General features: G+C 41.4%; 2 protein-coding genes across 2 annotated transcripts in view; both read right to left on the reverse strand.

Moving 5' to 3' along the window:
• The window catches only part of LOC120057999 (calcitonin gene-related peptide type 1 receptor-like), a 44899-nt gene extending 44165 nt beyond the window's left edge, over positions 1 to 734 (reverse strand). Inside the window, exon 1 of the mRNA XM_039006484.1 lies at positions 496 to 734. The gene's annotated coding sequence lies outside the window, so the exon portion shown is untranslated. The remainder of the gene's footprint in view (positions 1 to 495) is intronic.
• Positions 735 to 3079: 2345 nt separating this feature from the next.
• The window catches only part of LOC120058000 (tissue factor pathway inhibitor-like), a 53396-nt gene continuing 42418 nt past the window's right edge, over positions 3080 to 14057 (reverse strand). The window contains exons 3-6 of the mRNA XM_039006485.1: positions 6951 to 7127; positions 6077 to 6178; positions 4856 to 5050; positions 3080 to 4365 (exon numbers count right to left, since the gene is read on the reverse strand). Of these exons, the coding sequence (XP_038862413.1) occupies positions 4295 to 4365; positions 4856 to 5050; positions 6077 to 6178; positions 6951 to 7127 (545 nt within the window). The 3' untranslated portion in view covers positions 3080 to 4294. The remainder of the gene's footprint in view (positions 4366 to 4855; positions 5051 to 6076; positions 6179 to 6950; positions 7128 to 14057) is intronic.

The raw sequence follows: 14057 nt of genomic DNA on the forward strand, positions 1-14057 counted from the left end.
ACACATGTACAAACCATGTACTATATATACATGGTTAAATAGTACATGGTTTGTACATGTGTACAAATAGTGGTTTGTACATATATATATAGCCTCGTTATTGACCCAATTAGGGGTATTCAATTCTAATTTCCCTATGGAGTTATGCAAAATAGTGCAAATGACTAACCTATCTGCTGCGGTGCGTAATTGTTTTTTGGAAGACTACAAGAAATAGGCTATTGTTATCCCTGTCGACAGTAGACTGAAATCAGTCCAGGTTGCTTTAAAAAGCATGTTTCAGGTCTAAATTTACCAGACAGAAATGCAACAGACTCTTTCCGATTATCATGGGCTTGAATTGGATATGTATAGGCTATTGATTTTAGAAAAGGAAAAGCAAATCACTTATGCATCGATACTGGAATCGATGCGTAAGTGGAAAAATAAAATAGTACCCCTAAACCAGATCTGTAAATATTCCCATTATTAATACACTATTCGAATGGTTCTTACCTGATGCGAATAGTTCACAATCCAATGCCAACGCGATTTAGAAAGTCACATTAACCGACCAAACACTCCAGCGACCGCTTTTATTTGCACAAATGCAACCTCCGCAGCAATGGTAGTGAACCAAACCTAAAGGGTTTCAACACTCAATGAATAAAGTGTCAGACTGGAGCCGCTGTCAGATTGTGGGAGGCATTCACATTAGTCTACTTCCTGTTACATCACGAATTAGCCTACAGCTCTTCAGGAGAACCCACCAACCCACCACGCAGATTGCATGATATAGACCAGGGATGGGAAACTTTGATAGGGGTGGGGCACACAAAACGTCTGAAATCATCATGGGGCGGCGCAGTGGCTCGCGCATCTGTATACGCACATCCTTACCCACACATGTAGTCAGAGCCGGACCAAGTCTTTTGCGAAATTTTGTTAACCCCACCTTGCCAGCAAAGCATTTTAGCCGCCCCCCCTCTGACAGCAGATATATAAAAAAAAATTGAGTTAATTTCCTGCAATTCTACACGTTTTGCCATAGTGTGGAGAGAAATGTTTGCAGTTTTTAATATATCTGTCACGACCTGCACATATGTCTCTATTTTGGTTTGGTCAGGGTGTGATTTGGGTGGGCATTCTATGTTCTTTTGTCTATGTTTTGTATTTCTTTGTGTTTGGCCGGGTGTGGTTCTCAATCAGAGGCAGCTGTCTATCTTTGTCTCTGATTGAGAACCATACTTAGGTAGCTTTTTCCCACATGGTTTTTGTGGGTAGTTAATTTCTGTTTAGTGTTTTCACCTTACAGGACTTTTTTGGTTATTCTCTTGTTTATTTTCGTTATAGTGTTCAGTGTTAATAAAACAAGCATGAAGACTTACCACGCTGCGCTTTGGTCCGATGATTCCTCTTCTTCAGACGACGAATACGTTGCAATATTTGAGTGAGAGTGACTAACAAATTCAACGGGGGCCGGGCCAGGTCGGTAATTCGACCATGTTTACTACAAATGTAGATAGCTGGCCACTAGACTAATTTACCAATCTAAAACATGTTAGCTGACATGGGATAATTGAGTGACTGTCAGTGACTGACATAACAATAAACTGCTGATGCACAAACAAATTTTGAAATTGTACCTTGTGTATTTGTCACCGATTCCTCTGGAACTTTCATTACACACACCTGGCCACTATTCCCACGGATTGTATTTGTATGTATGTGTCCTTTGTTCACCATGGTGCTGTCCATTTATTGTTACATTGTCCGTTGGTACCTGTGCTGTGTGTTTTGGGCTTTCGTGCCCTTGTGGATTGCGCAGATGATCATGGGTCTCGTCCAGTGTGTTAATCATCGTGCACGTGTGTTATTTATTCAAGGTACTCCTCGCTCTTTTGTTTGGGTTTGTGTCTGCAGAGTTTGATCCAATGCATTGGCTGTAAACATTCGGCCTGGTTCTAAATGACAGGAACATACCCGCAATTCGATGTCTTCTCATATGGAAGAAGCTCGCTCTGTCTACGCAAAACAAACCTGTGAGTGTTCATCTCATTATTAGACTTGGTTTATCCCATAGGCTTTATCATAAGTAGGTAAACTGACTGACATACAGGTAACTATTTTTTACTTTAGTTTATTTGGTCAATATTTTCTTAACTCTTTCTTGAACTGCACTGTTGGTTAAGGGCTTGTAAGTAAGCACTTCACGGTAAAGTCCACACTTGTATTCGAAACATGTGACAAATAAAGTTTGATTTGAACTGTCCAAATCAGTTAAACACTTGAGTAAATGAGGGATACAAAGTATGGTGAAAGCGGGTGCTTCCACACGGGTGTGGTTCCTGAGTTAATTAAGCAATTAACATCCATCATGCTTAGGCTCATGTGTAAAAAATGCTGGGCAAGCCATACTTTTGGCCATCATTTTGGCTACCATGGCTATGCCCCCATAGGATGACAATGCCCCCATCAACAGGGCATGAGTGTTCACTGAATGGTTTGATGAGCATGAAAACAATGTAAACCATATGTCATGGCCGTCTCAGTCACCAGATCTCAACCCAATTGAACACTTATGGTAGATTCTGGAGCAGCACCAGCGTTTTACACCAAATGGTATTTCTCGTGGAAGAATAGTGTCACATCTCGAGAACTGTTTTGGACATAGTCTCATTTATAATCTATCGAGGTCATTACATTATTATAAAAAAATATGAATGTAGGCTATGATTGCAGAGAAATTCCCAACAAACGAATAGGTCATTTGTCAATTTGGAGTCATATATCATTCAAGTGAAGGCCATTATGGAAACGTTAGAACTATCATGATAATACAACACTGCCCCCCTGTGTCTAAGTGATGCACTTGTCAGTGGAGTCAATTCTAATAGCCTGCTGTACTGCAATATGAAAGGGGACTTGGAACAGAATGAACATCTGCACAAAAATGCAATGTTGATGACTATGCCAAATTAAACGTAGTCTCCAATGGGTTGCTGATATGTTGTTTTCACCTGGGTAAAAAAAAAAGACCATGGAAAAAATAAACATGACAAGATATTACTCACATGAAGGGGTAAAATAATGAAACAGATCATTTACAGTAATTTATATAGATAATGTACAGTACTTGATACAGATAATGTGCTTTATTGTATGATATTACATGTGCAGTGCTTTTGGGATAATTAATGTTCATCATTTGTCAAAAAAAAAAAAACCTGTCTGGTGTCCTCAGGAAAAAAAAAAAAATACAATTATATACCGGTATTTGGTATGTGACAGTAAAGAAAATGTATAAAATTGTGATATTACTAAAAAAAATCTTCTTACAAACGGTTAAAAGGTTACAATAAGCAATACAACATTACACAATAGGCCAAAACAAGCCTTTTATACAATTGCTGCAATACTACAAGGACATACCAAAGTCAAATAAGAATGATATAAATAAAGACTCATTCAAAAGTAGTGTATGTAGGAAGGGTTTAATAAGAAGTAGGAAGGGTTTAATATTAATAGGAAGGGTTTAATAGGAAGTAGGAAGGGTTTAATATTAATAGGAAGTAGGAAGGGTTTAATAGGAAGTAGGAAGGGTTTAATATTAATAGGAAGTAGGAAGGGTTTAATAGGAAGTAGGAAGGGTTTAATAGGAAGTAGGAAGGGTTTAATAAGAAGTAGGAAGGGTTTAATATTAATAGGAAGGGTTTAATAGGAAGTAGGAAGGGTTTAATAAGAAGTAGGAAGGGTTTAATATTAATATGAAGTAGGAAGGGTTTCATATGAAGTAGGAAGGGTTTAATAGGAAGTAGGAAGGGTTTAATAGGAAGTAGGAAGGGTTTAATATGAAGTAGGAAGGGTTTAATAGGAAGTAGGAAGGGTTTAATAAGAAGTAGGAAGGGTTTAATATTAATAGGAAGGGTTTAATAGGAAGTAGGAAGGGTTTAATAGGAAGTAGGAAGGGCTTAATAAGAGGTAGGAAGGGCTTAATAAGAAGTAGGAAGGGTTTAATAAGAAGTAGGAAGGGTTTAATATTAATAGGAAGGGTTTAATAGGAAGTAGGAAGGGTTTAATAGGAAGTAGGAAGGGCTTAATAAGAAGTAGGAAGGGTTTAATATTAATAGGAAGTAGGAAGGGTTTAATAGGAAGTAGGAAGGGTTTAACAGGAAGTAGGAGGGGTTTAATATTAATAGGAAGTAGGAAGGGTTTAATAGGAAGTAGGAAGGGTTTAATAGGAAGTAGGAAGGGTTTAATAGGAAGTAGGAAGGGTTTAATAGGAAGTAGGAAGGGTTTAATATGAAGCCTTGATTTAGACAGATCGAAACAAGATGTTGCTGTTCTTCTTCTTTATACGAATGACCTTCCCTTTGTGATGCTGATCTGAAAATGAAACAGCACAAATTAGTCATGTTTTAACACTTCTCCAGGGCACCCGTATGTCTTTAATTTAAAAAAAAATTGAAACAAATAAATATAATTAACAGTGTTTTTGTAAATTAACAGTTAAGATATGCAATGAATGCTACACTAGTTGCCTTGGTAACCAAACAAACAGACTTGCTAGTTTAGCTAACCAAAATATCAATCTTAGCGTGTTATTATGAAAATCTAATTCAACAATGGCAATAGTTTTTTAAATTAGACTTTTGCTTTCAAAACCAGCTCAAACATAGAACATGTAAGAATGAACTAAAGCCACATTTGCAGGTAGAAATGTGTTCAACATCCACTTTAAGCTCATGCTATATTCTGGCTGGTATAGTGGAAATTCTGAATCAGGTGTGTTAATGCTGGGGATGGAACAAAAGCCTGCAAGCCCAGGTAGCTCTATAGGGCTGGTGTTGGAGATAACAGATAACGTGGATCTTACCTGGCTTCACACACATCTTCATGCAGTGTCTCTTGTGGACAAAGTTGTTCTTGTTTCCCCCGCAGCCGTTGTAGCGCAACGACTGACATCTCTTTGTCTTGGGGTTGTACACGTATCTCCTCTCAGTTCTCTCCTCTCCATCACATGTTGTGCCCCTGTCAATGGGACTGAGACACAAGTCCGGAGGATTGAAGTCTGAAAGAAATGCACAGAAGCAATTGTAAGATGAAATGACGTGCTAACAGCACAAGTCATGGTGTACAACAATGACTCCAAAGACACATTCTCTAAGTATGTAAGTATCTAGGCTACATCTGCAGTTTAGTTCTGATAAAACACACTTCTCTAAAAGCCTGGATGTGAGGTTCATGGAAATCTACTGTTAAAGTGACTAGTAGAACCTACTGCTACTACTATTACTTTGTACATGTACCATAACAAAGGAAACTTCATTTTCACCACCTCAATACCACCTCAAGCGTCAAACTGCGGAGAGAAAAACACCAACAAAATGTCAGCCTTTGGTTGAGGAAGTACTGAAGATCTCCTATATCACTTGACTGGAATGACAACCACGTATACAGAGACTCTCCTGAACTGGATTCACTGACCTGGGTGGAATTCTGTAACATGAATCACAACTACTTGTCTGTGACTGAGTGATGGCCAAAGACTCCCTGCTCCCCTTTGTACTGCGTTGTGACCTCTGGACCAGACACTGGTGTTTCTGAGCACTAACGCTCTCCTCATACCTTGTACACTCCCATTTTAATAGCAGTGAATCAATGTCACATGGAAGGAGGAGAAGGGAGGAGGTATTGTGGGCACTATGCTGCCTTTATACGTTGTAGTGTGTTTACCAACAGCTAAACTATTTCTGAGATGGCGCATGTAAAATGACTGTCTCTCTTTTACCTAGCTATTGTAGTTGCCGTAGTACACATGACAAACGACTGCTCTCCTGAATTCCTGTGCTTCCTGTGGCCTGGTGTTTGTGATAGTTCTGCTGCCCATGTGCAAAGCGCCTCACAGTATTAGTAGTTGTGATACTGTAGTTAACTTAAAGGGAGTGACATCACACCACCACGAGGGGCTGCCAAGAGACTGGAGCAATACAGTGGTGTTCCCAGCATTGACAGATACACAGGGGTACAGGGTTTGTTGAATAAATAAAGATGGATACAAACATGAACTCAAAATACATAAATATTGTTGTCTTACCAGTTACTTTGAGAGACTGCACACTGGGCTGGCTATGGGGTTGTGGGACGGTGTCCTTCAATTTAGGGGCCACATCCAATTTAAGGGCCACAGTGGGGTTTTCTGCAATGAAACAAAAGCATGGTTAGAGTTTAATTCCATAATAAGTTAATAAATTAAATTCCATAATAAGTCCATAATAAGCATTTAATAGAAATGTACTATAATACAAACAGTGTACTACTCTGTTGTTAAAACCTGTTTACCAAGGAAGTAGCATTATAATATTAACATACAGCATAGAGAAGTTATTACACTTATGGACTCAGGGTTGATGAAGAGAAAAATTATTTGGAGCCCAAGGAAGATTGATTAAGGATTCTGATACACAATGACAATGTAATTATTTTGGAGTTATCGTCAATTTTGTTTCTTACATTGCTTGGTCACGGTAGAAAAATGTATTGGTAATTTTTGGGGACAAATGCAGTCAATGACTGTAAAAAAAATCTAAATCGGGCCTGTGTCTAAAATGATTGAATATGCAAAAAAAAAAATATATATATATATATATATATGTAAAATGAAGGTGTAACATGACTTGATGGTCAGTCAACACGATCATTTTCAAGTAAGTGCAATATTCACAAGATCCACTGCAGCAAACACGTGAGTATTTGGGCTTTCAAAGAGGTATAACTATCTTAGAACACACAGCAAACTTTTTAAGGCATCAGAGAAGTACTACTGTATACTCCCCTAGTACATTAACATGTTAGTCATTAAGCAGCTATAGAAAGTCATAGAAAGTACATTTTTCCTTAATAAAGAAGCTTCCAGCAAAGTCAGTGCTAGTAAGAAAAGGCCTATGGTTGGTTGGTCCCTTTTGGACTACCTGGGTTCTGGCATCTAGCCCGGCACTCTTTCATACTCTTGAAGTTGTTGGCGTTGCCGAAGCAGCCTCCATAGTAGAACTGCTTGCACTCCTGGCTCTGGTTGTCAAATAAGTAGCGAGTCACCAGACCTCGACATGGCCCCGGAGCCTCCTCCAGGTGACAGGGACTCTTGTCAACTAGAGACAGATGGAGGGAGATGGAGAGAGGGAAGAGAGAGAGATAACATTATTGAGATAATGAAAAGGGGAGAACATTATTGAGCCTCCTCCATGTGACAGGGACTCTTGTCAACTAGAGACAGATGGAGGGAGAGAGAGAGGGCAGAGAGCGAGACAGATAACATTATTGAGATACTGAAAAGAGGAGAAATGAGTACCAGCTAGTGAGTCATTTGAAAAGATGACAGCAGGAAATGTTGAAAAAAGTACAGTATGGAAGATAGGCTTCCTGTTCCCCTAAGTCAAATACAATCTACACTACACTGCAATCTACCCTTGGACCAGTAAATTGACTTCCAGGCAAACTGTGAATAATAGAGAAAAAGAGGTGGCACTAACACTCTGGAGAGCTAGAGACACTGACAGAAAATATGATGAGAGGGGGAGGAGGTGGAAAGAGAGAGAAGACATACTCAGGCATGGAGGAAGATAGAAGGTCAGCTGCTGACACAGTTAGTTATGAACGGATAGGCAGTTTGAGAAACAGACGCCTCACAAGTCCTCGACTGGCAGCTTCATTAAATAGTACCCGCAAAACACCAGTCTCAACGTCAACAGTGAAGATGCTGGCCTTCTAGGCAGAGTTGCAAAGAAAAAGCCATCTCAGACCTGCCAATAAAAATAAAAGATGGGCAAAAGAACACAGACACTGGACAGAGGAACTCTGCCTAGAAGGCCAGCATCCCGGAGTCGCCTCTTCACTGACGTTGAGACTGGTGTAGACGTCATCTAGAGGGTGATTGATTTGATGTCGCCCCATCTATAGGACACATCCCACAGCTGAAATTACTTGACCAGGGCCAAGCCCCAGTAAATAAAAGTCACTTCATATCCTGACACTTCATGGCTATGATATAGCTTTTTTTTCTCTTGAATTAATACAAATATTTCAGTTAAGTGGCCATCCATTACCGGGCGAGACATCCCATAAATGAAGAGGTCATGAATATATAGATGCTGAAATTAAAGCTGTACTAATACCTCAGCCTCTCTGAGTTCTAGAAGAGTCTGAGACAAACTAATAACTGTCATCCCCAAATATGTTGTGAATAATTATATATTGTATCCTACTGTTTATCCCTTTATCACCAAATATCAAGTCCTTTTTCATTTCTGAACACTGCTTTACCAGATTGTGTTAAAGCATGTCAGAAAGAATGACTTGACTTTAACAGTAACACAACAAGAGAGCAGAGACTTTTTTCCTTTGTGTTTGTGTGACCCAGCCCGTTGAATAATTCAAAACAGTGATTCACCCGAAAGGCATCTAAGGTGAAGAAAGCTATCAGTGTTTTGGTGGTGAATTACTTGTGACCCATCAGAATAATATGTCCCTCTGTCTTTCAAGGTTATGGCTGCTGTCCAACTTGACATACTGGAATTTTCCAGGTGAAAGGAGTTGTCTAATACACTACAGCCCTGTTCTAATACTCATATATATATATAAGTATGTGGAATCATTAGTGGATTTGAATACACCCATTGCTGACAGGTGTATAAAATCGAGCACACAGCCATGCAATCTTCATAGACAAACATTGTCAGTAGAATGGCCTTACTGAAGAGCTCAGTGACTTTCAATGTCGCACCGTCATAGAATGCCAGCTTTCCAACAATTCAGTTTGTCAAATTTCTGCCCTGCTAGAGCTGCCCATGTTAATTTGTAAGCGCTGTTATTGTGAAGTGGAAACATCTAGGAGCAACAAAGGCTCTGCCGTGAAGTGGTAGGCCACACAAGCTCAAAGAACGGGACCCTCCGAGTGCTGAAGTGCGTAGCGCGTAAAAATCGTCTGTCCTCGATTGCAGCACTCACTACCGGGTTTCAAACTGGAGGCAGCGTCAGAACAATAACTGTTCGTCGGGAGCTTCATGAAATGGGTTTCCATGGCCGAGCAGCCGCACACAAGCCTAAGATCACCATGCGCAATGCCAAGCATTGGCTGGAGTGGTGTGAAGCTTGCCGCCATTGGACTCTGGAGCAGTGGAAATGCGTTCTCTGGAGTGATGAATCACGCTTCACCATCTGGTGTTACCTGAGACTAGTCCTGCATCTCTGATGGTGAGAACACAACCTGCTCCAATGCATAGTGCCAACTGTAAAGTTTGGTGGAGGAGTAATAATGGTCTGGGGCTGTTTTTCATGGTTCGGACTAGGCCCCTTAGTTCCAGTGAAGGGAAATCTTAACGATACAGCATACAATGACATTCTAGATGATTCTGTGCTTCCAACATCATGGAAACAGTTTGGGGAAGGCCCTTTCCTGTTTCAGCATGACAATGCACCTGTGCACAAAGCGAGGTCCATACAGAAATGTTTTGTTGTGATCGGTGTGGAAGAACTTGACTGGCCTGCACAGAGCCCTGACTCAACCTCATCGAACACCTTTGGGATGAATTGGAACGCCGACTGCGAGCCAGGCTTAATCGCCCCAACATCAGTGCATGACATCACTAATGCTCTTGTGGCTGAATGCAAGCAAGTCCCCACAGCAATGTTCCAACATCTAGTGGAAAGCCTTCCCAAAGGAATGGGTGCTGTTATAACAACAAACGCGGGACCAACTTCATATTAAAGCCCATGATTTTGGAATGAGATGTTCGAGGAACAGGTGTCCACATACTTTTGGCCATGTAGTGTAGCTTTCACCTGGATTCACCTGGTCAGTCTATGTCATGGACAGAGCAGGTGTTCTTACTGTTTTGTACACTCAGTGTATATATTTATATATATACGTATATAGATATATATATATATATATATATATAGCTATATAGCGTATATATGTAATCAGAGGAAGCTGGTGGGAGGAGCTGTAGGACGACGGGCTCATTGTACTGTCTGGAATGTAATTAATGGAACGGAGTCAAACGTCAAGGTCTACCGACTGAGTCACAAAGGACAACACATCCTTCCCTCCTCCTATCCTTGAAGTAACTATTGACCTGACATGACATAAATGGTGAAAGCAATGCGGTGGAAAGCTTGCTTACGACAATCCAGTCATGACAGATCCACGAGGGAGGGAGGGAGGCAGGACGGATGCATTTCAAGACTATTCCAATTGTGCCATTGTATTCTGTTAGAGGCATTAAAAACTAATGGCCACTAGATGGAGCCATTCATACTCTAATGTATCCCACAATAAGGCCTCAGCTTCATCAGGACTGACTGATAGAGAGGATATCCTTTAAAAGAGGAATTAAGAGTTTTACCAGCTAGAAATAAAACAGGGTTAAGCCTTGACACTGACACCATCTGACGCGTTGACACTCCCATACTCACATTGACTAAGGATGTCCCCTTGTCTGAAGAGAACTCTCTGAGACTGTATCTCTGATGGTGTGACATAATACTGTGTTGTAGTGTTGGAGATGCTACCTGAGAGTAGTCCTGTATCTCTGATGGTGTGACATAATACTGTGTTGTAGTGTTGGAGGTGTTTCCTGAGAGTAGTAGAGGACTGCATACAGGTGAACAGTGGCCAACGATTTATATGCCATTTATGCAGCAATGTAAAAAAGGTTACGGGTCGTTTACAGTTGTCAGTATAAGTTTTGACGAGCCTTCCACACAACACGTCTATAGCGATTAGGGGCCTAAACTGGCAGAGCTGAGTAAGTGTACGTTGGAATTTCCAGGAGCGAGTGAAATAATGGGAGCTCTGGACTACAGCTAGAGCTGTGATCTACACAGGGCTCCCCCATTCTTCTAAACTCTCATGTTGTTCAGCCTGTTTGTGTGGTAGGGTGTTAGGGGTGAGGGCACCAGAGTGGAAGGAGGCCAGGGACCTCTGTGACATATAATGCCCTGACACAGTAGGGGTAATGAGATATGGCCCTCTGTAGCCACGGAGCTCGCAGCCAACAAAATGAGCCGTGGGCTTCGCAAAGTAATTCCATTATTCTTTGTCCTCTTTGGCAGTTTAAGATGACGACAATGTCTTGCCACAAGCTTGGAACAGTGTGGGACTTTATGACTAAGGCCTTGAGCCTACTTAATGAAGTGAGTTTTACCCATAAAACGCTTTGAACACCTGGAGAAGTGTTGTATAAATCCATTATCATCATCATTATCATCATCATTATCATCATCCATTGTCTGAATTTACAGAAATTGGTGGAGAGCAGACAGATTGATTAGGTAAAAGGTAAATGAGTTGTCATTAATGAAATGGTGTTCCTATTAGTTTAACATTTTCCTTTTAAGACTTTGAGAGAGAAATATGTTCCTTGAGAATTTCTGTTAACCTGCGAAGAAGCCATTATGACAACAGTCTTCATATTATTCCCATTCAGTACATGCAGGTATTAAGAGAGTAAAGTAAATGTCACATTGTGACAACATGACAATATCTGAGGTGTTTCATGTGTCCTTGACTGTTGACTCCTACATAGACTTTCTTTTCTTCGTTTGTTATTTTTCTTCTTTTCACGTGAGGTTTGGTAGCAATAGAAGCACATTGTGACATTGTCTCTTGACATAATTATGACTACTTCATTTCAGTGGAACAGGATGGCAAGATGGCGCCGATAGAGATACCAACTTCTAGTCCTTAGGAAACTGTGCAGTTTTTTGTTTTTTTTCTGTATTATTTATTACATTGCTAGCCCAGAAAACCTTAAGTGTTATTACATACAACCGGGAAGAATTATTGGATATCAGAGAGACGTCAACTTACCAGTACAACCAGCACTATGACCAGGAATACAACTTTCCCAAAGCAGATCCTTTATCTGCACCTCCCAGGGCATTTGAACAGATTCCAGAGGCCGACCCAAAACAACGCCGCCGGAAGAGAGGGTGCCGGGGTGATCTTCTATTGAGGCTTCGGATGCGAGCACACAACCCACCACTTACCCACCGTAATTCAACGGCTCGAACACGAGACGTATGTGGCAGGGTCTACAGACAATCACGGATTACAAAAATAAAACCAGCCCCGTCGAGGACATTGACGTCTTGCTTCCAGACAAATTAAAGAACTTATTTGCGTGCTTTGAGGACAATACAGTGGCATCGACACAGCCCGCAACCAAAGACTGTGGACTGTGGACTGGTGTGTTTACGGACATATTTAATCAATCCCTATCCCAGTCTGCTGTTCCCATATCCTTCAAGATGGCCACCATTGTTCCTGTTCCCAAGAAAGCTAAGGTAACTGAACTAAATGACTATCGCCCCGTAGCACTCACTTCTCCCATCATGAAGTGCTTTGAGAGACTAGTCAAGGATCATATCACCTCCACCCTACCTGACACCCTAGACCCACTTCAATTTGCTTACCGCCCCAATAGGTCAACAAACGATGCAATCGCCATCACACTGCACACTGCCCTTTCCAATCTTGACAAGAGGAATACCTATGTAAGAATGCTGTTGATTGACTCCAGCTCAGCATTCAACAACATAGTACCCTCCAAACTCATCATTAAGCTTGAGACCCTAGGTCTCGACCATGCCCTGTGCAACTGGGTCCTGGACTTCCTGACGGGCCGCCCCCTGATGGTGAAGGTAGGAAACAACATCTCCACTCAACTGACCCTCAACACAGGGGCCCCATAAGGGTGCGTTCTCAGCCCCCTCCTGTACTCTCTGTTCACCCACGACCACGTGGCCATGCACATCTCCAACTCAATCATCAAGTTTGCAGACGACACAACAGTGGTAGGCTTGATTACCAACAATGACGAGACAGCCTACAGGGAGGAGGTGAGGGCCCTCGGAGTGTGGTGTCAGGATAATAACCTCTCACTCAGCGTCAGCAAAACAAGAGATGATAGTGGACTTCAGGAAACAGCAAAGGGAGCACCCCCCATCCACATCAACTGGACAGCAGTGGAGAAGGTGGAAAGTTAAGTTCCTCAGTGTTCATATCACAGACAAACTGAAATGGTCCACGCACACAGACAGTGTGGTGAAGAAGGCGCAACAGCTACTCTTCAACCTCAGGAGGCTGAAAAAATGTGGCTTGTCACCGAAAACCCTCACTAACTTTTACAGATGCACAATTGAGAGCATCCTGTCGAGACGTATCACCGCCTGGTACGGCAACTGCACAGCCCACAACCACAAGACCCTCCAGAGGGTGGTGCGGTCTGCACAATGCATCACCGGGGGCAAACTATCTGCCCTCCAGGACACCTACAACACAGGAAGGCAAAAAAGATAATCAAGGACAATAACCACCCGAGCCAATGCCTGTTCACCCCGCTTCCATCCAGAAGGCGAGGTCAGTACAGGTGCATCAAAGCTGGGACAGAGAGATTGAAAAACAGCTTCTATCTCAAGGCCATCAGATTGTTAAACAGCCATCACTAGCACAGAGAGGCGGCTGCCTACCTACAGACTTGATGTCATTGGCCACTTTAATAAATGGAACACTAGTCACTTTAATAATGCCACTTTAAGAATGTTTACATATCTCACATTACTCATCTCATGTGTATATACTGTATACTGTGTCCTTCACTATCTATTCTTTACTATCTATTGCATCTTAGCTGCCCTGTCACTGCTCATCCATATATTTTATACTTATATATTCTCATCCCATTCCTTTACTAGATTGTGTGTATTAGGTTTTGATGTGGAATTTGTTAGATATTACCTGTTAGATACTGCTGCACTGTCGGATCTAGAAGCAATACCATCTGCTAACCATGTGTATGTGACCAATAAAATGTGATTTGATTTGGATGTTAACCCTGACCTCACAGGACTACCATCATTTTCATATTTAATTCAATATGCCTGGTTTCGTCGGCATGTTAAATAAAACAATACTATAAAAGTGTTACCGGCCCGAGCAGGATGCAAATTCACCCACAATTCCCTTATACGTCAACTGAATAATGCATACAATGATACAACATTGTACCACAATGACA

This window comes from Salvelinus namaycush, chromosome 13 (genome assembly GCF_016432855.1).
Source record: "Salvelinus namaycush isolate Seneca chromosome 13, SaNama_1.0, whole genome shotgun sequence".
Lineage (NCBI taxonomy): Eukaryota > Metazoa > Chordata > Actinopteri > Salmoniformes > Salmonidae > Salvelinus > Salvelinus namaycush.